This window comes from Eumetopias jubatus, unplaced genomic scaffold (genome assembly GCF_037043125.1).
Source record: "Eumetopias jubatus isolate StellerSeaLion01/CBP00866 unplaced genomic scaffold, mEumJub1_p1.0 scaffold_16, whole genome shotgun sequence".
NCBI lineage: Eukaryota > Metazoa > Chordata > Mammalia > Carnivora > Otariidae > Eumetopias > Eumetopias jubatus.
The window spans coordinates 50813787-50839940 of NW_028274822.1; the positions used below are offsets into that span (position 1 = coordinate 50813787).

Sequence of the window (26154 nt, forward strand, 5' to 3'; positions counted from 1 at the left end):
AATTCTAAAAAGGGAAAAAATGATCACCATTAAGTATATTTAAAAAGTTAATGCAGATTTCAACACAGATTTGAAAACTGGAGTTCTAAAAATGTTTTGCATAAAAGCTGTTATCACCGGAATTAGTGGGAAGCCTTAACTTAGCTGTTTGAGGCTGTAACACTCATTTAGTGTTTATGTTAAGATTAGTTTTAGTCATACCTTGTAACTCTTAAAATCTCAGAAAACAGTTAAGTGAGGAGCTGTGGGTGCCAGCAAAGCCATTTTGTCACTCCTTAACATGAACATTAAGCATAACATTCCATCCCTCTACCTACAAAATTTTCACATTTTCTTTTCTCATATTTCTTTTAAATATTTTCCTCTCTGTCAGTCTATATTCAGGAAGAGCAAAAGTGCATTCAAGTCCCTGATCTAGTGATATTTTATATTTGTGGCACCCATCACCATAAGTACATACTAGAAATCTCTCACAGTACCAGTCTATTTTTTAAAAAGGACTGTTTAAATACTGGGTCTTATTTTTTCATGCTATCTGAAGATGAAAAGATTGTTCCCTTGGATTGGACAGTACAACTTCAATTATATAGTGCCTTAAAAAAAAATCAATGCAACCTTATAAAAGATTACCTCACTTTCTAGTTACCTTCATTATTCTAAACTGAGCTATTCAGAAAATGATTAATCAAAGTGAAAAATTTCGTCTACTTTCCAGTTCCATGAGTATGAGTATTAACATAGTGCATTATACTTTCAAATGTTGCTTTAGAAGCAAAAAGGAAAGACCTTTTTGCTTCTAAAAACCTGGTGCATTTCCATGCAAAAGAAGGTAGATATTAATAAGATTGCATATTAACTGTTCAACTTAGAAAAAAACTTGAGAGAACAATGAATGGAAAAAATCTTTAAAAACTGGAATGGAATTGTTTGGTCCCCTAAAGTTCCTTAACTTTAGATTTTATTATGGTATAACTTCTTATCTCCCAAGTTTTGTCTATAATGATACACAATTTTCTCTTAACAACTCTTGAGTTTGGGGAATAAAAGAAAGGAAGTGATTTATAACGAAGTAGCCTTGTTGCTTTTCATTGTCATGCTATCACTCACACTGTCATCAATATCATAACTATACTTTCTTTGGACCCTGAAATAAGTTGGAAAATTCATCATTGGTATTTTAGAGTTTAACACTTGGAAAAAAAAAAGTGGTTTGTGCAACCGTATCTGGAATTCCAGTTTACCATTAAAAACATGCAGAGTGAAGAAGACTTTCTTCTTTTGATTCCTGTATGTAAAATAAGGAAGTCTACACAGGTTCTTTACATTTTGGCAGAGTTGTGCATAGAAAAGGCTACTCGGATTATAAATTTTCTCCTGGCTGGTACTGTGGCTCTGTAGCAGTGAAGTAGTCTTCCAAGAAGGACTGAATGTATTCAAATGTTGGTCTTTCATCAGGATCCTTCTTCCAACAAAGATTCATCAATTCATGTAGGGATTCTGGGCAGCCCTGAGGGCAAGGCATCCTGTATCCTCGTTCCACCTGTTCTAGCACTTCACGGTTTACCATACCTAACATACAAGATCCAAACATTAGAGTGATCCCAAACATCACTAGCAAAACAGAACAAATCCCCTAGCCACTAAGTGATTCAAGGTATAGTTAAGTTTATTTAGTGAAAGGATTCTTTCAACAAAAAAATAGATTTTAAATGTCAAGTAGATCAAGAGCTTAGAAAATGCTTATCTGTTTCAACAGGTATAATTTTTTTTTCATTCCACCTAAAACCTTACTTTTAACACTAATGCCTTCAAAAGCCAACCCCATTTGATTAATGAGAATGTAGAGTACTAGTTTGAAGTACTGATACTTTCTGATATGAACAGTTTACAAGGACCAAATTTGGGTTGATGAGGGACAGCGGCAAGATAATGTCGGAAAGAACTTCCAAACAAGTTCAGAAGACAGTTTTGGTCCTGGTAACTCTATCGATGTGCTTCCCTGAAAGAGTTTCCTGTTCGCCTTTCTTCAAGTTATTAAATACAATTCCTTTCTTGTATTCCTTTGTAATCCTGCTTTCATTAGTAGCTCACCCTGTGTTACACTAGGCTAAGCATACCTTCAATTATGGGGGGGGTGTTGGGGAGATGATCCAGGATATTTAAGGTATGTTTATTACCTGAGAGAATAGTAGAGATAAAAGGCCCATTTGGAAAATGTCCTGAGAAAGCTGAGGTGAATATGGGTCACACCTCATGTGTTTGCCCCGTCATGATTCTCAAATGCCAAAATAATGAGAGGGAGAGAGAGACGGAAGGGAGGAAAGAGAAGAAATAAAAGCCTTTCTCCCCCTCACATTTTTTGCTAATAAACTCTAGTTAAGGCTCTTGGAATAACCAAGAGCTAAAATGAAATGCCAGCTTACCTGGATATGGCACTCTGCCCTTTGTTACCAGCTCTGTCTGCAGAATTCCGAATGACCATACATCAGACTTTATCGTAAATCGACCATATAGTGCAGCCTCGGGAGCTGTCCATTTGATTGGAAACTTTGCACCTAAAACAATGATAATCCTGCTTAAGTAAATTGTTTTTAAAAATCTATTTTTGTAAATATGGCATAAGCAGGGCTAATCTTTTGTCAATACCTTTACTGGGTCATCAATGTCAGATTCTTCAAAAGCACAAGATACATGGGAAAAAATTCTTTAAAATTTAAAATTTATATTAAAATAAATCACATTTCTTCCTCATAAATCAATGACATAAGAAAAAGAAATGCTGGTGGGGACAGAAAACTGTTCAAGAAAATAGAGGTAGGGGGCGCGTGGGTGGCTCAGTCAGTTGAGCATCCAACTCTTGATCTCGGCTGAGGTCTTGGTCTTGGGGTCATCAGTTTAGGCCCCATACTGTGCTCCACACTGGGCGTGAAGCCTACTTAAAAAAAACAGAAACAAACAAACAAAAAAACCAAACAAAAAAAAACCAGAGGTAGAAACTCTAATAAGCAACTAAAAACATGATTATAGGTTCTACAACTTTTAAGGAAGTCTAACACCTAGTAGCTATAGCTAACTGTTGGTTGATGAGGGCCCATTCTGTTGGATTCTAATTTTAAAAGCCTATATTTACTCAAGTATTTAGTGTATGCTTCCTATGCACAAGACGTTTGCTAATCATTATGGGAGACATAAAAACACAGCCTTTGTGAAGCTTAGAGTGAAAATAAGATTATAGGTGTCTTACATGTATCATATGACCTCACTGATATGAGGAATTCTTAATCTCAGGAACAAACTGAGGGTTGCTGGAGTGGTCGGGGGTGGGAGGGATGGGGTGGCTGGGTGATAGACATTGGGGAGGGTATGTGCTACGGTGAGCGCTGTGAATTGTGCAAGACTGTTGAATCACAGATCTGTACTTCTGAAACAAATAACGCAACATATTTTAAGAAAAAAGAAAAAGAAGAAGATAGCAGGAGAGGAAGAATGAAGGGGAGTAAGTCAGAGGGGGAGCCGAACCAGGAGAGATGATGGACTCTGAAAAACAAACTGAGGTTTCTAGAGGGGAGGAGGGTAGGGGGATGGGTTAGCCTGGTGATGGGTATTAAAGAGGGCACATTCTGCATGGAGCACTGGGTGTTATGAACAAACAATGAATCATGGAACACTACACCAAAACAAATGATGTAATATATGGTGATTAACAATAAAAAATTTAGAAAAAAAGATTATAGGTGTCTTATATACTTATGTATATACACAACGGTATCAAATAGTTCTTTAGATATTCAGAAAATCAGATCAATTTTCACCAGCAGTCACAAAAACTTTCATTTAAAAAGCAGCACCCGTGTGCTAGAGGCACCTGGGTGGCTCAGTCAGTTAAAAGTTCGTCTCTGGATTTGGGCTCAGGTCAGGATCTCAGGCTCCAGGCCCAGTGTGGGGCTTGCTTAAGATTCTCTCTCCTTCTCCCTCTGCTCCTTCTCGCCCCCCTCCCTCTCAAATAAAATAAAATAAACAAAATAAAATGTAGCAGCTAAGTTAAACTTTAAAGAATGGTTAGAATTTTTAAAGTTAAGGATTATAGAAGAACAGGAAGATATTCAGCTGGAGAGAACTATACAAAAGTATAGAGGCTGAAAAGAAAGCCTTGTGTTGAACGGGGTTTCTTAACCTGGCACGACTGGCACCTGGGGCTGGATAATTCTCTGTTTGGTGGGGGGCCAGTTTGTATATTGTAGAATGTTTACCAGAATACCTGGCCTCTACCCACTAGATGTCAGTAGCTGTCCCAGCTGTAACAACCAAAACTGTCTCCAAACATTGCCAAATGTCCCCTGAGGGAACAATATCACCCCTGGTTGAGAACCTAGTTTAAGGCAACAGTTCCCAGTGGTTTGTGTACTAATGTGGTCACTGACAAAAAGTCACAGTCTGCTGGGGAAAAAAAAAGAGAGAGAGAGAGAGAGAGAGAGAGAAAGGATCACATATCAAGACACAATTTTTATTAATTTACAGGTATTAATTTATATTTATTAATTATTAATTTATAGGTATGTCCTTTAACCTGAGATTATGTCCTTCCTACTTGGATAGTATTAAAATGCTTTCTTTTATGAAATGATGATAACAGTTGATAGCCGAGAAAAAATTTTTTTTGGTCTACTAACTAAATCTTTACTAATCTTTATGCTGGGCTTACTAGATTGTATTGAAATAGTTTGTTTACAATTCAGTCTTAGACATTAGTCAATGAGCTCCTCGATAGCAGAAACCAAGCTCTCCTAGAGCCATGCCCTCATGCCTAGCACAAACGTTTGTTAAAGGTAAGCCAGCACTAGAGAGTAGGGGACATGGCATGCCAAGTCATCTTTTTTTTTTTTTTAAAGCCTCTTTCTTCGTAGGTGTGGAAGCTGACTGAAGATTTTCAAGCAGGATTACAACCTATGTCCTGATTTGTTTTGGAACCTACTCAATCTCTACCTGTCAAAGTTACTCTCTTTCAGAGCTCCTGGGTGGCTGTCAGTTCAGATCTGACACTTGATTTTGGCTTGGGTCATGATCTCAGGGCCCTGAGATTGAGCCCTGCGTGGGGCTCCATGCTCAGCAGCGGGGGGGGGGCAGTTTGCTTGGGATTCTCTCTCCCCCTCTCCCTCCCTCTGCCCCTTCCCCCTGCATGCTCTCTCTCAGATAAATCTTAAAAAAAAAAAAAAAAAAGTTACTCTTTCTCCAAAGCCCTGCTCTCTGAGCCATCCCCTCTGTGAAGTCCTTCTTGTTCTTTCCTCTTTCCCACAGTACTTTTCATATACTCTTTTGACATCAATTACACAATAACTTGCTTTATAGTTATATACATACATATATATATTACACCTATTAAAATATAAGCTCAATATTTACTGAGTATCTACTATGTTAGGTAATGTCAGGCACAATACTTTATTTCGCTAAAGTGTCACAACAATCTTTAAGAGTGGATATTACCATCTAGTCTTTGTAAGTAAGGAGACTGAGGCACAGTCAAAAAATTTAGGTAACTTCGTTGAAGTCTCTGGGTAATAAGATGGAACTGGGATTCAAAAACTCATACTCTTTCCATATGCATATATTGTATGTATGTATATTCAGTAAGTATGTACTGAAAGTTTGGAAAAACAGACATCAAACAGAAGAATCAACCTTATATTAATTTCCACAAGTTCCCTTCCCTCTGTACAGTGTCAATCTTCCAAACATCTTTATTTATCACAATTATAAATTTGAAGAATTATAAATCTGGTGTAAAGATGGTTTCCAAGTCCTTTATAAAACTGTATGCCATTACTCAATTTATTAACTTCAAAAATACCTTTTCTGATCCTTAGTGTAGTAAAACCTGGATGGTTCTGAAGTTTGTAACAAAAGGAATTTAAAAATGTTTATTTGTTGGCATGACAAAAATAGTAAAAAAAAAAAAAAAAAGAGTGTACTGCTTGCTATATTTATAACACAAAAAACACGAAGTCAAGTTCTTCCTTGAGGGAAATAAGTATCATAAAGTCATGGCATCATGTATTGTATATACATGATGAATAAGATGTTTCTATGACTCTTCTGAACACCTAGAGTGATTCTTATTCTGCAAAACCCTGAATACTCAAAAGAATGGTAAGAAAATCCATTGAGCATTAGGTTACAAGCATTTACTAAACGTAATTTTACCTTGTCTTGCCGTATATTCATTGTCTTCAATTAACCTTGCTAAACCAAAATCTGCTATTTTGCACACAAGATTTTCTCCTACAAGAATATTAGCAGCCCGAAGATCTCGGTGAATATAATTCATTCTTTCAATATACGCCATACCATCAGCAATCTTGAAAAGGAAAAAAAAAAGACATGATACAAAGGGAAGGAGGGAGAAGGGGAGTCAGAAAAGGGAGAGCAGGAGAAGAAACAAGAGCTGCGTATGGCCCACAAAGCCTAAAACATTTATATGGCCCTTTACAAAAACAGGTTGCTGAACCCTACTGTTGTGTTTAAGAGCCTTGAACACAGGACCATGGACTAGGCTTAGCATATGCTAAAGCCTCACATGGACAGTTTCTTGGTATAAACCTTCCCTAATGGGGCGCCTGGGTGGCTCAGTCGTTAAGTGTCTGCCTTCAGCTCAGGTCATGATCCCAGCGTCCTGGGATCGAGCCCCGCATCGGGCTCCCTGCTCAGCGGGAAGCCTGCTTCTCCCTCTCCCACTGCCCCTGCTTGTGTTCCCTCTCTCACTGTGTCTCTCTCTGTCAAATAAACAAATAAAATCTTTAAAAAAATAAATAAAAAATAAAGCTTCCCTAAACTTTCAGATTCCATGGACATCTGGATGCTTACACCAAGAAAGCAGTCTTAGAACCAACATGTTAACTAAAGGCGCCTCAAACACCTACCACATTTCTGAATAGAAACTTCTGGTAGTTTTCACTCATATTTAAAAACAAAGATTCAGGGGAATAAAAGGCACAGTATAGGGAATACAGTCAGTAATGTTGTAATAGCATCATATGGTGACAGATGGTAGCTACACTTGTGAACACAGTATAAAGTATAGACTTGTTGAATCACTATGCTATATACCTAAAACTAATGTAACGTTGTGTCAACTACAATTAAAAATTTTTTTAATATATAAAACTGCTAGTACATGGTAATAAAAATTTAAAAGTAAAAACAAAAATTCAGAAGAGTAAAAATAGCCCATTTTTAAGTGTATATTGCCATCTTCATTCTTGTTTTGGACTATATTAAATAGAAACTTCAGCACATACTTTAGATTTCCAAAATTTTCTTTGGAATAGCAATCACTTATCTTAAAATTTATCTGCTGAAATATATATACATATGGATTTCTAAAAGGCCACATGATACACAACAGCACTATACTCGGAATTACACACTTGGTTCTAATATTAGTAAGTTATATGAATCTGTTAGATACCTCAGGGTCTTCGGACACTACGTTATCTGTAACATAAGGAAATCAGACTGGATTATCTCTAACGTTCCTTCCAACTCTAAAATTCCATGATTTCACTATATAAACAACAGCTCTACTATGATTATTTTTACATTTTTATGTATACTTTCAATGCAAACTGATGCATGTACAGATACACAAATACCTGAGCAGCCATATCAACCAGTTGTGGGAGCTTCAAATACTTTCCATCTCCCTCCTTCAGGAAATCCAATAAACTCCCTATAAGAGAGAGAAAAATGTTCATGGAAAATAAGCAAATCTTAAATTAGGATTGAAATAAACATTCCCCCACCTCCAAACAAATCACCACATCACAATACAAAACTTAAAACTTGTCATTCTTTAATATTTATTGCAGCTTTGGAATTTCTGAATAATTATCTTTAATATTCTATAAGAGATCCCTAAATTGAAATTTTTTAAAAACCTCTCTGATAACATATGGAAAATTCAATCACCTCATTAGATTGTAGGCATTCCTTCTTTGCTATGATCAAGATCAGCAATCCCAATTTTGATCCAAAAGGCAGTATCAGATACCTGTATATTTTTAAGTCAATCTGAATCAAGAGCACAGCACAGACAACTGGGAACATTTTGGGACACTTAAAAATAGACCTTGGTGGCTGAGTTGACATGGAAGTGTTAGTCTAATTAACTTCTCTTAATTTTAGCAGAAGATACCATGAAACAGCAAAGTACTATGAATAACAGCTAACAGAAAGGCTAGAAAAGTCTAGTTGCTATTCTTGTATTACTGGTTAAAAACTTACCATGTACTTGAACTTAATCAAGAAAAAATAGCAGATAAACCAAAATTAAGGTACATTTTTTTATTTTTTAAAAGATTTTTTATTTATTTATTTGACAGAGAGAGAGACAGCGAGAAAGGGAATACAAGCAGGGGGAGTGGGAGAGGGAGAAGCAGGCTTCCTGCTGAGCAGAAAGCCCGATGCAGGGCTCGATCCCAGGACCCTGGGTTCATGACCTGAGCTGAAGGCAGACGCTTAATGACTGAGCCACCTAAGCACCCCTTACGGTACATTTTTAAAACAAAACTATACTGTTCTTGCCAAAAATAACAATGTCATCAAAGACAAGAAAAGCTAAGAGAGGGACTGTTCCAGATTAAAGGACACCAAAGAAAAATGACAACTAAAAGAAATCCAGGACCATGGACTGGATCCTGGATCGGGGGGAAAGTGCTGTTAATTAAGGACATCACCGGGACAACTGATGCAAATGTGAAATATGGATGGACTGATATCAGATAATGGAATTGTATCCAATTTTGTCTTTAGGAGACAAACGCTGAAGTATTTAGAGGTAAAGGGAACATAATATTTGCAATGTGCTCCTCAGTTCTGGGAAAAATCTTTATATTTTATTTATTGAAAGATACATATATAATTAACAATTGGCAAATCTGGCTGAAATATGTATGAGAATTATGTGTATTATTTTTGCAACTTTTCTAAAGTTTAAAAGTATTTCAAAATAAAACAAGACAAGACAAAGAAAGCCCTTTCCATGACAGGATTGTGAAGCAAAGGAAAGCTATGACATAGTCTCTTCCTTTACAGAGATTCAAAGTCAGAGAATATCTATATTTCTTCTGGTCTGTCTACTGCAGATGGAACATGGTATTGTGTTTGTTCCTTTATCTGCCCATTTGAATATTTACGAAGGATCTACTACATGTAAGGCACTATAAAAGATATACAAAATGCAAAGATAAATATGTCACGGCCCCTGAGCTTGAAGAGATCGTGATCTAGTAAGAAAGTATATAGATCTAGGAACTGTACAAGTAATATACGAAAATATTGCACAGTAGGTGTTATAAAATGTACTGTAAAACCTACAGTTTTACAGACACAGTAGATATGGTTAATTCTATGGAGATGTCAGAAAAGGCTTTACAGAGGAGATCTGTTTCTAAGGAAGAATGGGGGCAGACAGGGAATTCTAGGAAGAGAGATTAACAAGTAGAAAGGCAGTACTGCATGTGGCATCAAAGTTCAGGGAACTGAAAACAGTCCTTCCTATGCAAGAACACAGGGGACAAAGATGGGAACTGATGAGGAAGAGGCTACAGAAGGAAAGAGAAAACAGAAGGCAATGCATCAATGGACTTTAACCTTTTTACATGAAGTTTTATACTGAGAAGCAATATGATCAGATTTATGTTTAAAAAGCAATCATTCCAATAGTAATATGGAAAATGAAATTGGGCCAAAACTGCATAAAAGGATTAAGTTTAAAAGTTCCTAAAATAGTCTAGGAAAGACAGACTATTATGTTAAAATCTAGCAATGACAGTGGGAATGGAGAGAAGGAGGTATTTTCCAGAGAGATGTGATAAATGGGATCAATGGCACCGAATGGACCGTTATTACACAAGGTGGTGGGGAAGTGAAGACTGCTGGGCCCTACGGCCAGAGTTTGCATCTCTGAGTTTCCAGGTGATGTTAATGTTGCTGCCATCCAATGCACTAGAGACTCTTGCATATAGGCACAAGGACATTCACTGTTACAGTGACAAACTAGAAGCAAGCTAAATGTTCACTGGGAAAGGAATGAATAAACAATGGTATACTCATACAGAATCTCAACCAACAGTTACAAATATACAAATTAGATCTTCCCCTATCCATATGAATAAATCTCAAGAACATAATGTTGAATGAAAATAAAGCTAGTTAGATTTATGTAAGTTAAAAACATACAAATATTGTTAATAGGTAAATATGTATCAATAAAAGTACATCAATATGAAAGACACAGATGGAAAAGGTAGGCACCAACTTCAAAATTAAGGCTACCTCTGGAAGGGAAATGGGCCCAAAAGAACCTAAAGAGAAGGCTCAAGTGAGAATGGGCTCAAGGAGGGGTAAAAACAAAGATGCAATTAGATCTGTAATGTTTTGTTTTCTTAGCAGAGAGATCTGAAGCAAATATGGCAAAGTGTAAACATTAGTTAAATTTGGATGGTAGGGACACAGTTGTTATGGTATTCCCTGTATGTCTGAAATATTCCACAATTTAAAAAAAAATCTATGAAAAGTGCTGACATTAAATAAACAGTTTTAAAAAAGAGTAAATGGCTGGTTAAGAAGTGAAGATTTTTTAAAAATTTTGGCTGTGAAGGGAAGCAAACAAGCAGAGCAGTAGGTGAAAAGCAGATGTTGAGACCTAGGAAGGGTTTTCTTTTTAAAGGATCAAAAACACAGGTAAAGAAATTGTCCTTAAACAGAGGAAGAGACACTTCTTTTCTTCACTTCCTTTCCTATAAGATAAATTGACATCACATAAATACTCCACATGGCAATGAAGAGTATACAGAAATAAACAGAAGGTACAGTTCTTTTGTTTTAAAGAATCTAAATAAGGTGCCATGATTGATACATTAAGTAGAAGAACATTTTGCAGTGTAACAATAGATAATTACTAAAATAGTGCAAAACTGCAACACACAGAAATCTAAGAATGGAATTGGTGTCATTTTGACAATTCCTTTTCTCTGATCTTTAACCAATGACAACAAATCCTACCTCCCCCCCATCGAATGTGCGTTATACTTATATTCTTCCCAGGAAACATACATAAATATGCAAAAATCTGACACATAACTTCAGGGGAAGTTCATGGACCCTTTGAAGCTCATTCATGACTCTGGCAGAGGGCAGGTACTCAATAAGTAATAGTGAAATCAATTCAGAGGAGCCGTAAGTTTTTCTCACAATATCTCTCCAGCCTTATTTCCAACCAGCTGCCTTCTGTACATTCTCCTTCCCATGATTTTGTTCCCCATTTCCTCATATCCTCTTAGCTCTGCAGAAATACCCATAGCTTTCCCTTTACCCATCCATAGCCTTTATAACCTTAAAGGTCAGTTTAAGACTTGACTTTTCTACTAATTTTTCTCAATTTATTCCAGCCTATGTGACCTCTTCCTCATTTCTATACTTATTGAATGTGTTAAATACCTGGAAATTCATTATGCTTTGGCCTTGTAGCTTATTTGTTTATAGCGAGCTAATATTTACTTTTATACTGAAAATAATTCATCAGGTCAGGTCTTTTCTCTGCAAATTCAATGTAAGTTATTTGGGTGCTTAATTTCTTTGATACCTTATAATGACTAGCAGTGTGTCCTGTAAATTAGAAGTATTCAATACATTTTGGTTGTTAAAAACTTATAGAATAGTCTGATTATAAACATTTCATAGGATATAATGATCATGACAGATATGGATATTAATGGAAGGCCTCAAATACTTGACTTAAGTATAATCTGAAGGAAATATGATTGATGGCCTGGTTGAGAGATAGGGAAATAAAATTCCAGACGAAAGACTTTGAACAGATCATGGAAACCACAAGCAGTAAGACCTGTCTAGCAAGGAAAGTGGGTTTATCTGGGAGCACACGAGGCAGTGAGTTTGAATGGATTATTGAGGATCAACTGCTAAGTACCTGAAACAAAATGGGTAATTATGGAGTTTTAAAACCAGAAGGGTCATTTGTGATCTTGCATTCTAAATCTCCCATCTAGAAATAATTCTAACCAGGAATCTGACAACATGTCTATCATGTTCCCCCAAATAAATAATTCTTGAAATCAATATACAAACCTAAATGAACCATTAGCTTTACCTCCATTATATTCTTATGCTATCAATATCTTAAACTTCCTCCTTGTCCCTCTTCCCCTCCTTATATAGTTCATCCAATGTAATCTGAAAGGGATTATTTGGCAGTTGTTTGCAGTAGAGATTCCTTCCAAAAAGTGCCATGTGCCTTGGGGCACATGTTTTGGCTATCAATTAGTAGGCTACCTCAATTCTTAATTTTTGGCTTTTCTATTCCTTTGGGAGGTGGGGGGTTGATTTCCTACAGCAAATATGTAGCTTGTAATTGGCCCTGTCACCACTAGATGGAACTACATTGTTGGCCAAAATGGAACTACTTGAGAGGGATAACATAATCAGTAGCTTTAATTATGGATAAATGACTCATTAAGAGTTGGGGGGAAAAAGATAAAGTTCGAGTGGGCAAAAGGAGGACTATCAACATACTTAGTGCTTACTGGTTCCTCTTTTAAAGTATCATCTGTCCCTTCTCTTTATCCTGGCCCTAACCAATTCTGTTACTAAAGATCCCACCTTGGGGTCTGGAGTTTGGGAGAATGGAGAAATTTTAGTGAATGATAGTGGAAAAAAGTTTCTAGGAACCCTGACTTTGGAGACTGTTTTTATACTAAAATAAGATTTCCTTAACTTTACCTGATTTCTTTGATTTAGGAATAAAGATACAAATATCTTTCTAATTGCATTATTTTAATTTGTAGAAATACTTTTACACTTTCCTAGCTATTCCATTTCCTTTAGTAAAATGGAATAAAAAACCTACTTACTTTCAACATAAATTGAGCTGGCTTAATTTTCCTTTTAAACTTTGTACTATCCTCTGGAATAACTGCAACTAATCACTATTCCATTACACAAAATGTCAGATTTTCTCTTCAATGTCTACATAAAAATCTCAAATTAGGGAACACTAGACAATAAAAATTTGTATGCATAAAAATAGAAACGAAGATTTTAAAAAAAATTTATCAACATGAATACCCTAAAAGAAACTAACATACACATACCTTTTGACATAAACTCAGTGACAATGTAAATTGGCTCTTCAGAAACAACAGCATATAGTGGAACAAGTTTGTCGTGTCTTAATTTTTTCATTATCTGAGCCTCCTGAAGAAAAGCTTCTGGCATCATTGTACCTGGTTTTAGTGTTTTGATTGCTACTTTCGTGGTTCCATTCCATGTTCCTAGAGAAACACAGTCTACTATTTTAATCTATATATTAAGAAATTTTAAGCCAAACCTCAATGAGCAGCAGTTACCTTAAATATTTCAATATATCTTATTAAAGTTATGGTGTTTTAATCTATGGCTAAAGAAATGACAAAAAAAAGTTCAGGCTTCTTACCCATCCATACTTCACCAAAACATCCTTGTCCTAATTTAACCTCTAGTCGCAAAGATTCTCGAGGGATTTCCCAAGCATCTTTTGCTAGACCTTGAGTCTGGGGTTTCACAGTTGGACACACGGTTGTTAGCTTATGGCATAAACCATCAGCATGTTCTAGATAAATGAATAAACTATACTGTAAAATGAATTAATTACAAAAATTAAGGTACATCTAGTATATTAATGTTTTTAAAAGTTTAAATTGAAGAAAACAAAAACAAAAACATAATGTTCTCTCAGTTTTACTCTACAGGCACAAACACCAAAAAGGGAGCTGTAGCAAAACATACAAGAGGTGAAACACCTTTTGTTAAATACATTTTTGAAGTTATAATTTACTGAATACTTATTATGTCTCGGCAATTGTGCTAATTCAGTACTTTACAAATATCTCATATAAATAAGTCTTGAAAAACTTAAGCAACTTTCTTAATGTCACCCAGTAAGTGATGGAGATGGGATTCAAACCATAGTTCTGGCTGCCCCCAAAATTCTATTTTTGACCACTGTGTTTTGTTTCTTCCCAAAGAGAATGCTACTATTGACTGTTATTCCTAATAACCACTAATGTAAGAAGCATACCAAAAATTAAGGAGAAAACTTCTTCACTTAAGAGACTGGTTTTCTCCCAAATTCACAATGTCTTGACTTGTGAATCTTGCTTACACAATCTTTCTTATTATAAATAAGACATGTTCCCTCCCATGTTCAACAAGTAACCACACAAATCAACATTCTAAAAAGTGCAATTACAACTGATGCAACTGCTTCGTAACATGTTTGATCAATGTCAAGATTGGTGGTTGACTTGACAGACTGTTTGTAGCTAGCTGTCACTGAAGAAGAGATTGCCATGGAAACTTCCCCTCCCCTGGTATTAATAATTTAAAAACTTTTAGATACATTCATGTATCAAATTGGCAATGCAAAATTTTGAGACACAAGAATCTAATACTGAATACCTTTCAAAGGTCCTTGAAAGACTAGAAGAAATGCATCTTCAGATTAAATTTCATTGGATTTATACTTTAGGAAGTTTTATGTGGTCCAGCCATGCAGAGGAAGGTAACCCAAAAGGACGTCTGATAGAGCTTTCTACATTAAGTATTTAGTTTTACCCACTTAATAAATGTCCCTAAAAAATATTTGTTTTTATGCTTTTTTATTTATTGTCATAATCTATCTTGCTATTTAGCTACTATGAAACTCCAATGTAAATACTATGCCAGTAAGATATAAGGAATCAAATAATGGTAGTCAGATTTTAGCATATCTAAGAACCTAATTCAGGTAATAAGTACTACCTGCTCCTCATTTTTAAAACTAGAATACAACAGACATCTATCGAGCACATTCTTGTGTGTAAAGTACCAAACTAAACCTTAAGAGACATGAAGACAGAGATTCTGTTCTCATAAAACAGATCAAGAAATAATTTTCACCTGTGAAACATTCACATACCTGTGTAGTGTTTTACCAACTTCTGCAGAGTATCAAATTGTGCTCTGGTTGTGATATAGTATCCACCGTTGTCAAGTTTCCTAATTTTATAGTGTTTCACATTGTCACCTCTTACCTCATCCCAATCACGAATAGAGAGAGAATAAGCACCTAATGGGGAAAACAAATACTTTTTCTATATCTTTCTCAAAATATTATCCAAGAAAATTTTTATACTTATATCACATTATAATTACCTTTAGTAGTTTCACTCTCTCTTACTAAGAAAATACCTCGTTGATTCCCAGGATTCAGAAGTAATCTTTCAGCATCTTTTCTCCCCATTTTGCCAAAATACCATCTGGAAAAAATAGTGTTCTGAGTTAGAAATGTGGAAGGGTCAGAAAGATTATAAATAAGGATCAGTAAGAATGGAATGGAAGGATGACAACAAAGAGCTACACAGCTTAAAAATACAGCAAAACATAATAAAGGGTCTTAATTAATAGAATTATAACAAATATTACTGTCAGAATTTATTGTCCTAGTAGTTCCATGTATTGACTATTCAACCAGTCTCTTCAACTCTACCTGCAAGTCACAGGATCAGTAAATGGAGAAAGAAAGGCAACAATAACAGAGAACCTCTCAGTCACTGACAGATGGAAATGTTAAGACTGTAGTAGGAAGAACAGAAGTGGTTCTCTAGTAACAGTGTGATCATCTGTATTCATTAAGGTGCAAGTGAACCATATCCAAATTATTAGCAACTCTAAATTAGCATGGCTTTGGTTTAATATAGAAGCTCACAGAGTAAAACAGGAAGTAACAAGTGTCAAGCAGACCAGAATTATGGAAACGAATTACATATCATAAAAGCAAACAAACACTGATAGAGCACGTACTATGTGCAAGGCACTGTGTTAAGTGTTGTGATATGAAAACAAAGTAGTATTTATGAATCCCAGATACTCTTGGTTTGACCTAAAAAAATATGTCACTGAAGGTGAATTTTAATTTTTTAAAAGTTGTGAGAATAGCACATAGAATTCTCATATACCCTCCACCCAGATTTCTCAACTGTTAAAATTTTACTTTGTTATATTCGCTTTCCCTGTATACATATTTTTTCTGAACTGAGAGTAAGTTGCAAACATTCTGAAACATTACCCCTAAACACTTCAGTGTGTGTTTCCTAAAGACAAGGATACTCTCCTACATACCCACAGAGCAAGCACCTAAGTCAAGAAATTAACACTGATACAATACTATCAGTGTTGTAAATACAATACTATTTACTGAAGGTAAATTTTTGAAATGAGAGAGTCTGCAGAATATAAAATGGGTTCATATAATTTTTAAGTGAAAATATAAAGGATACAGACTAGGCAAAACAGTATTATTAATGCAGATTCACTTATGATCCTACTGTAAGCAAATACTATGGCATTAATTATTAATTTTCAAGTAACATCTATTAATATGATATATTAGCTGTATTAAGACTGGTATGTAATTGTGCGTGTGTAAAATTGTGGCTAAGTAGAATGTGCATTAAAACATTTTTAAAATCAAAGTAATTAATAAAATATGAAGTAGTGCCATACTCTTCTGCCTGAATGGAATCTGCAGGGGCTACATAATTGCTAGGGATATAGCCATTCTTTCCTGTAGCAATTGATCTTGCTTCCCACCAGTCTCCTTCCCTGCAACACATAAAACAACAATTACCACAAGGTAGATAACTGCTCAAAACACAATTTACTGCAGTGTTGCCTTGTATCTATGTAGAAAAGAGGTTTAACTTCCATTTTTTAATGCATTCATTTGATCAAAAATTAAACTCAAAAGAATATTTAAAAACAGGTTACTTGAATTAAGGGAATCACAATTCATATTTCTGCTCCAAACCAAAAAAAAAAGTTTTAGTTATAAGATCCCTTCTTTACATAACTATCTTCAACCTAAAACAATAAACTATACTGACTAAAACAGTTTGGGAGGTAAATCTTTTAAATTATTCAGTTTCAACTGGATGTTTTCTTTTTTAAAAGTTTTACTGACATATAATTTGCATACCATAAAATTCCCCCTTTAAGAGGTACAATTTAATGGATTTAATATATTCAGAGTTGTACAACCATTACCACAATCAATTTTAGAACATTTCATCACCCCCCACCCAAAAAACCTTATACCCATTAACAGTCACTCTCCACTCCTCCACCCGCCTCCCCCGCAACATGGCCTAACACTAAATCTGCCTTTTTGTTCCTATGGACAGGGAATTTCATATAAATAGAATCATACAATAATGTGGACTTTTGGACCAGTTTCTTTCACTTATAATTTTTTCACAGTTCACCTATGTTGTAGTATGTTATCAGTTCATTCTTTTTTACTGTCAAATGCTTTTAACCATAAATAAAAATCATAATGTTCCTTTTTAGTCATTTTAAGAAAAGTATCAGGATGCCCTAAAAATGCAGACAAAATATTTGCAACAGACAAGAATAAAAAATTTAATTCCTAGAATAAAGTATATTTACAAAAATGTTACCCATACATATTTAAACAAGACTAAAATCAATTCAGAACATGAGAACTATGTGTAGTTTGCAATACATAAGCCCTGACTTTTCCAAAATTAATGTGAAAGAAGCAAATATTATCACTCTCTAATGGGGAAGATATATACGGGTTCTGCCACTAAAAATTAAATGCATGTTTTGCTTTGCCAGAGGAAAGTACTGAAAATATTTTATCTAAATTGAAATTTTATAAATGATCGAGGGGAATTTGTTCTCTAGAAAATGAGATGAAAAATCCTTTGGCAATTCAAATATTTATACTCATACACTTGGTTTGTAGCTTCCTAGTATATATTAAGCACTCTCATATACACAAACTGAAAACTTTACATTTGTGCTAACCACTCATGATTCAAACATTTATTGAATACCCTTTAAGTGACAGACTTTGAGAGGGTATGCTAGAAAGAGAGGTAAAAAGACTGTCTGTAAGCTCAAGAAACTCAGCCTAGAGCAGAATTTCTCAACCTCAGCCTTACTGACTCTTTGGGCTAGTGTTGCTGGGGGCTGTCCTGTGCACTATAGGATGTTCAGCAATATCCCTGGCCTCTACCCACCAGAAAACAGTGGAGGCACCCTATCTCCAGACATTGCTAAATGTCTCCTGGGCACTTTTCCCCAGGTTGAGAACCACTGGTCTAAAAGACTGACAAGCACACAATAAATTATAATTCGAAGTACTGATGGCAGTATGACTGAGGTTTGCACAGGGTGCTACATCAACATGTAAGACAGATACCTAACCCAGCAGGAGATGGGGTGTGGGCCAGGTAGGAGAGGAAGAATGTTAAGAAAGGCCTCCTTGAGAAATGACATAGGAATATACATTTTGAAGGATGAACAGGGTTGGCTAGATAAAAGAAAAAGAAATGGAGACAGGAAGTCACGTTTCAGAAAAAAGAAACTAGGTGTCAAGGCATGGGAAGGTGAGAAACCCAGTGTATTCATAAAATTATAAGCAATTCAGTATGGCTGGGCAGTTAAATGAGGAAGGGGAAGCAGCTGGACAGCTGATGTCTACCGTTGTTATTGCTTTTCTTTTATCTTGACAACAACTGGTAGAGGTGTTGAAAAAGGATTATAAAACAGAGAATAATGATATTTTATATTCTGAAACAATAATGGATAGCAAATGGGAGCAAGAATGTTAGGAAATATGACTGGAAGTAAAGAGACCATAATATATGGGATCTATTTTTCTATAACAAGTATTGAATTTTCAATTCAAACACTGAATTTTTAGTGGGCCACTAAATGACTTTCATTATTTAGTGGCTCACTAAAAGTCTAAGCGTCATCTCAGACTAAAAGTCTTAAACAAAAAGTCTAAGAGTCACCTAAGGAAAAAGTAACTTAATGTGGTCACGTTGGGACTGCAGGGGCTCCCTACTTGGCCTTTTTCCTTTGTTTTTTTGTTAAGAGAAAGGAAGAAAGAAGATCCTTAAATCATCCTATACTTAAATAGGAACAAAGAATTCTCTTTATAAAGACTTTCTTTTAAAGTAATATACTTACTTGCATATACTCCCTCAGTCTTCACTCTTAAATCTCTACTGTTTATACAAGAACCACACACTACAGCACAATTTGTAGAAGTCATAACTCTGGCTACAAAAGTAGTTATTATGCCATGTGTCTAAAGAAACCAATGCATCATCCAACCCAGTGGGCAGAGACCCATGCCTCACCACTCTCATCTCTGAATCAACAGCTAAGTGGTTTCAGCATGAAGACTAGGTTTCTGTCAGTCTTTCTCCCTCACAAAATACTCCCAACACTTACGTGTTGTTAATTATTTGAAACCGTTCACCTTTCTTGAATGAAAGGTCTTCTGTAGTTCTAGCTTCATAATCATATAAGGCCACAAATATAGTAACACCACCTATTGGAGCAAAAAAACCCAAAAAAACAAACTAAATTATATATGTTAACATAAGAGAAAAAAAATGTCAGCAAAAAGCTTAAGCATAATTTTCTTCCTAGTCTCCAGAATCTATTTCTGAATGGAGACTTGAGTAGCTGGAGTTTAAGTTAATAAGATGCTCTCTGAAGACCCTCCATGAAACTACTGCATGCTACAAATTCTAAAATTCTATACACCTACAGAAACAAATTTAATTTTGATTCATAGTAGCAATATCTCTGACTTGGAAACACAAAGTTCAAATCAATTCTTTGGCAGAAAAAGTATTAACAAGTACTACAAACTGGCACTGATCATCTCAATTTCTTATAAACAATGGGTGAACATGTCCATCCTTAAAACTGATCCTTAGTAGCAATAACTAAGGATTTAGTAAGAGTAGTTATTATAATGAACACTTAAAAATGGCTTGTTTTTCTTAAAAATTAAATGATATGGCTGATATGAATTATAAATTCCAAAAATAACTGTCATACATAGAATTGTACACAGATGCTTAAGAGATCAGGACACCAAACAACTATTACCTGCAAACAAAGGAACAGAACAGATTATTTACTGCTCTCCCCTGAGTTCCAGTCATGTATTAACTGCCTATCTGACATCTCTACTTGAATGTCTAACTAAGCAAATGAGACTACTATCTAATCAGGTACTCAAGCCAAGTCACTTTACTAGCACTATTATTCTACCTCTAAAATACCTCTTTATCTACTTTCTTTTCCATTTCCACTGCTGCCACCCTAATCCAAATCTTTGTTATCTCTGGATGAGTCTGCTGAGGCTGTTAGAGAAGTAGTTTCCTAACCCACTTCTGTACCTGCTTCCCTACATCCATTTTCCACAGCTAGTTGCCAGAGTGAGGTTTTTAGAAAGGAAATTCAATTATGCAAATCCTTTATTAAAAACTCTTCAATTGCTTCTTCTTGCCTTTGAATAAAACCCCAACTTCTTACCAGAGTCTATGAGGTCCTGAGTAATCCTGACTCTTCAATCTCGTATTATACAATTCTACCCTCTGGTGTCCTCACTAGTCCTCAAAACCGCCAGGTTCATCTGTACCTCCGAAACTGTGCATTTGGTGTTCTCTCTCCAAATGCTCTTTCCAGCTCTGTACATATTTAGGTCATTCTCATCAATCAAACCTCAGCTCAAATGTTTTCTTCTCAAGATGGCTTTCCTTGATCTTCTAAAGGGCTTCCACCAATCACTCTGGTCAGTTCCCTCATAGCATTTAAGAACCATTAATCATCCTGTTGAGTTGTTCACTCACTAATTATTGTCCAACCTTTGTTATAACGTAAACTCCATTAAGACAAAAACCTTGTTTCTCTTGCTTACAGTTCTCTATAGGTAGCACACAGAGACTCCATCTGTGTTAACAGACGTATACCATGAATGGACTTCTCACATAAGTAAACTGTTTAGGTAAGTAAGTATGTCCTTAAGTATCAACATTTACTTGCATCCTTTTGGATTACTGTCTTTCCCAAACATATAATCCTGAAAATAACTTAAACTTGGCTGATGACTGAGGACACTATTGTGGTCATCTATTACTGAGGTATTCAGAGTTAGGGGGTTAGAATTAAGACTGAAATTGACCCTTTGATGTCCATAACTCCTCAAATGAACAGTCTCATAGAATTCACATATGGCATTCCTCTAGCACTATTACTGGTCTGGAGGTAAGCAGACTGAAAGGACAAATTTATAGTCCAAGCTTATAGAATAGATTCCTTTTTTGCCCCCTCTGGTTGGTAGTAAGGACATGTGTTGCTCAGTTTGATGCTGGAAGCTGTTTTGCCAAGCCTAAGATACTCTAAGGGCTACTGGAAAGAGATCAAGGACTTGAGTCCTTCATGACATCAACAAACTATTGCTTTATCAAGGAATCCTAGAGCTCACCCTACCTTTTTTAAGCCAGTTACGTTTTCTTACTCAAGGAAAAAAGTATCCTGATCTGGAAATCCCATAAAAGAACTCTTTTTAAAATTTCTGACTACTTTTTTAGAGCATTTCTGGCTCCATGAAAGGTTGTCAGCTGTCACTTCTTGTCCTCTGAAAGGCTATCATAATATAATAAATGGAGTTCTGGTATAGGACATTAAACCTGGGCTCTCCTGATTATCCGTGACTCTGAAAAAAAATTTAACTCAGCCTCAGGACTTTTATTTTTTTAAATCAGTATCTGATAGAAAAACTGTATTATCATCACAATAGTGCCATTTAATTAAGTACTATAATACTTTAATATTGGATAGTACTCTATAAACCTGAAAAGTTGTAACATTAACATTCTTGAGGGAGGGGTACATGTTTTTAATCTTTATATCCCCAGTGCCTGCCACATAGTAGGCACTTAATAATTACTCGAAAAATGAATTAATGAAATAATTAATGGTATAACCAGTAGATAATCACCAGATTATCACCAAATTTTCAGAATATCATGTATGTCGTAAGACTTTAATTTTTACATTAGATGCTTTAATTTTCACATAAACTTATTAAGTCCCCAGTAAATTATTTTTCTTACAGCAGGAAAAAACTTTATGTACTGCCTCCCTAAGGTCACATTCTCAAGCTGCCAATAGAATTGTCCATTTAAATCTCACCTGTTAAACCAGCAGGATATGAACTTGGCACCACCGAGAATGAAGAAGATGCTCCTCCAAAAGGTGTCACCCCTGAGGATCCTCCAAATGGTGTCATGGAAAGACTGCTAAAATTAACAGATGCTCCCTTTGTTGAAGATGATGGTGCCACTGCAGTATGTTCTGCTCCATAATGGCTGATACTTGTACTGACAGGTTCTGGAGTGTTTTCGGTTCTATATTTAATGGTTGGACTTTTGTTCTCTTTACTTTTAATGCAGCCCATTATCAAATCTACAAAGCAATAGGCAAATATTTGAGAAGTGGTTAATATAAAGTATACTTCAAAAATACAAACTTCAAAACTTCACTTTAAACAAGGAATTTTTCTCCTGCAAAACAGAGTAACATTAATAAAGCAAACAAAAAACTAGACAGCTAAAAACAAAGTTTCTTCTCCTCATTTATCTTTATTACAATTCTGCTGAAGTATCACTCCAATCATGTCATTCTCCAGCTCAACCACCTTTAATGGTCCAATGACAACATGCCACAGTGTGCTGGGAAAGCCACTGGCTCTGACGCCAGAGAGGCCTACGCTTCACTCCTGGCTTCCTACTCAGTAGTGGAGTGATTTCAGGTATGTTGCTTGACCTCTCTGTACCCCAGTTACTTGAAAAAGGGGGATAATAATAACACCTACTTCATAGGGCTTTCTATGAGGATTAACTTAAACTTATTACAAGTTCTAGACAATATGTGACACACAGTGAGTACTAGCAATATCAGTTGTATTCCTTCTAACTATACTAGCCCTCTGTATAGAAATATAATCTGACCCACATATATAATTCTCAATCTTCTAGCAGCCACGTTAAAATAAAAAGATAAAACTGATTTTAATAATATATTTTATTTAACCTAGTACCTCTAAAATACAATTATTTCAACATGTCATCAATATAAAAAAAATTCTAGTTTTTTTTTTTTTGTACTAAGTCTCCGAAATCTGTTATGTATTTTAAACTTACAGTACATCTCAATTTGGACCAGGTACATTTCAAGTGCTCAGTATCTATATATGGCTAGCAGCTACCACATATAAGACCAGGTAGCTCTGTAACTTTTCCTTATCTACAGTCACACTCCCAGTGCTTACCAAATTTGATCCCAATCTATCTTTCCAACTTTATCTCCTATTATTTCCTCATGCTTATCTACATACACACAGTTTCCTGTTTCCCCAGTATATATGCCCTGTGCTTTCCCAAGTTTGTGAGGATTTTACACCTAAAACTTTTCTACCTGCTAAGTTCTATCCAATCACTGAAGATCATCACAAATGCTACTTTTCCATTCATGTTTTTCCCCATAACTGGCAAAATATCGTCTTCCTTAAAACCTCCAATGTACTTTTGGGGAGATTTTTATATGGGACTTCCTCACCTTATTCCATTTGGTATCTTGTTTTTTGCTTACTGGTCTAATTCCCACCCTATCCCCAAATTACTGGCAATACATTTCTTAAAAATCAAGAGTTACTCATCTCTTACAGACTGTCCAGCTTACCAATGTGACTCATATAATAGGTTACCGATATTACAAAATCTGCATTATTATATTCACTTCCTGTGAGAGCACTTAATGGAGATTTCATTAATTCACTTACTTTCAAAGATTGTTCTAATTTTATAGCTTTTCCTTTCTTATGTGGCATTCAAAAGGAAGTAGGTGAGTGATAAGACAACCGCCTCATAAATTCTCAAAGGGTGAATATTTACAACCCTGACTATTTAACATTTAAAATGTAGCTATACTGCAGTCATCAGACAAGAAATTAAGGGCATCCAAATTGGTAAGGAAGAAGCGAAATTGTCACTATTTGCAGATGACATGATACGATATATAGAAAACTATAAAAAACTATTAGAACTAATAAATGAATTCAGTAAAGTTACAGAATACAAAATTAATATATGGAAATCTTCTGCATTTCTACACACTAATGATGAAGGAGCATAAAGAGAAATTTCGAAAACAATCCCTTTTACAATTACACTAAATAAATAAATAACTAGGAATAAATTTACCCTAAGAAGTAAAAGACCTGTACATTGAAAACTATAAAACACTGATGAAAAGAACTGAAGGCAACACACATGGAAAGGTATACCATGTTCATGGATCAGAAGAATTAATATTGGTAAAATGTCTATAATACCCAAAGCAATCTACAGATTCAATGCAATCCCTATCAAAATACCAAGAGCATTTTCCACAGAATTAGAATCCTAGTATTTGTTGGATGGAACTACAAAAGACCTAAATGGCCAAAGCAATCTTGAGAAAGAACAACAAAGCTGAGGTATCATAATCCCAGATTTCAAGATATACTACAGAGTTATAGTAATCAATTAAACAGTATGGTACTGGCACATAAACAGACCCACTGGTCAATGGAATAGAAGAGAGAGCCCAAAAATAAACCCAAGCTTATGTGGTCAATTGATCCATGACAAAGGAGGAAAGAATACACAATGGGGAAAAGACAGTCTTTCAATAAAGTCTTTCAATAAAGGGTGTTGGGAAAACTGGACAGCTCCATGCAAAAGAATAAAACTGGACCACTTATCCCATACACAACAATAAACTCAAAAATGAAAAACAAAACAAAACTCAAAAATGTATTAAAAACTTAAATGTGAGATCTGAAACCATAAAACCCCTAAAACAAAAACAACACAAGCAGTAATCTCTTTGACATCAGCCTTAGCAACATATTTTTGGATAGGTCTCCTGCAAGGAAAACAAAAGCAAACATAAACTATTGGGACTACACCAAAATGAAAAGCTTTTTCCCACGGCAAAGGAAACCATCAACAAAATAAAAAGGCAACCCAGTGAATGGAAGAGGATATTTGCAAGTTATATATCTGATAAGGGGTTAGTACCCAAAATATATAAAGAACTTAAAGAAATCAACACCAAAATAACAAAAATGTGGTTGACAAATGGGCAGAAGAACTGAGTAGACATTTTTCCAAAGAAGACATACACATGAAAAGACAAAAGACACATGAAAAGATGTTCAACATCACTAGTCATCAGGGAAAGGCAAATCAAAACCACAATGAGATACCACCTCCTAGCAGTCAAAATGGTAACAAAAAGAAGTAAGAGCTGACAAGGATGTGGAGAAAAGGAAACTGCTGCCCATCTCCTTCAGAAACATTATTACAAATGTAGGGCATGATTTACATTTTTAAACTTCAGGTGCAACATGAGTTAAAAAGATTTTTATGGGGTGTCCGAGAAACATAACATCCCTTAAAACAGTTTTATGGGGGGACACCTGGGTGGCTCAGTCGGTCTGCATTTGGCTCAGGTCATGATCCCAGTGTCCTGGGTTCGAGTCCTACACTGGGCTCCTTGCTCAGCAGGGAGCCTGCTTCTCCCTCTACCTGCCACTCCCCCATGCTTGTGCTCCTACTCTCTATGACAAATAAAATAAATAAAATCTTTAAAAAAAGTTTTTTTTTAAGTTATAAGGGAAAGCGTCTTTCACATTTCACACTACTAACATACACATATATATTTATTAACATATATTTATTAGACACTAAGAAGAGCTGGAAATGTCAAGAAATGAACCCTTTGCTTAAAAAAAAAAAGCACACAAATGTAGGAAACAGGTACAGTATTGTAAAATGTGAAAAATGCTGGAGTTGAGGTAGGTATAAAACACCCCAAGACTATAAAAGAAGTTATATGCTCTGCCTTGAGTGCTTGGGGAGATAAATTTTGCAAAACAGTGGCATCTGAGCTAGGTCTTAAAGAGCTGGAGATTTTGGGAAGAGGAAATAGGATATTCCAGGAATAATAAAAAGTGTGCACAATGGCTTAGATGTTTGAAAAGCACGGGGTGTTGAGGGAACAGAAAACTTTCTCTGTGACAGGAATATAAGGGGTATCTATCAGATCGTGGGACAGAGGCTAAAGGTAGAGGACAATTTACACATACAGGGAATTATTTTAGACTTTATCCAGGGAGCA

The 26154-nt window shown here is 35.5% G+C and overlaps 1 protein-coding gene across 1 annotated transcript; it reads right to left on the bottom strand.

Moving 5' to 3' along the window:
* Positions 1-1360: 1360 nt before the first annotated feature.
* On the bottom strand, positions 1361-22387 carry YES1 (YES proto-oncogene 1, Src family tyrosine kinase). The gene is made up of 11 exons (XM_028094500.2): positions 22123-22387; positions 19363-19462; positions 16597-16695; positions 15247-15350; positions 15011-15160; positions 13508-13663; positions 13167-13346; positions 7650-7726; positions 6202-6355; positions 2424-2555; positions 1361-1569 (listed from the first exon to the last, which is right to left on the bottom strand). The coding sequence occupies exons 1-11, from the start codon at positions 22385-22387 to the stop codon at positions 1361-1363; spliced, it is 1626 nt and encodes a 541-aa protein (XP_027950301.1).
* Between the last annotated feature and the right edge of the window lie 3767 nt (positions 22388-26154).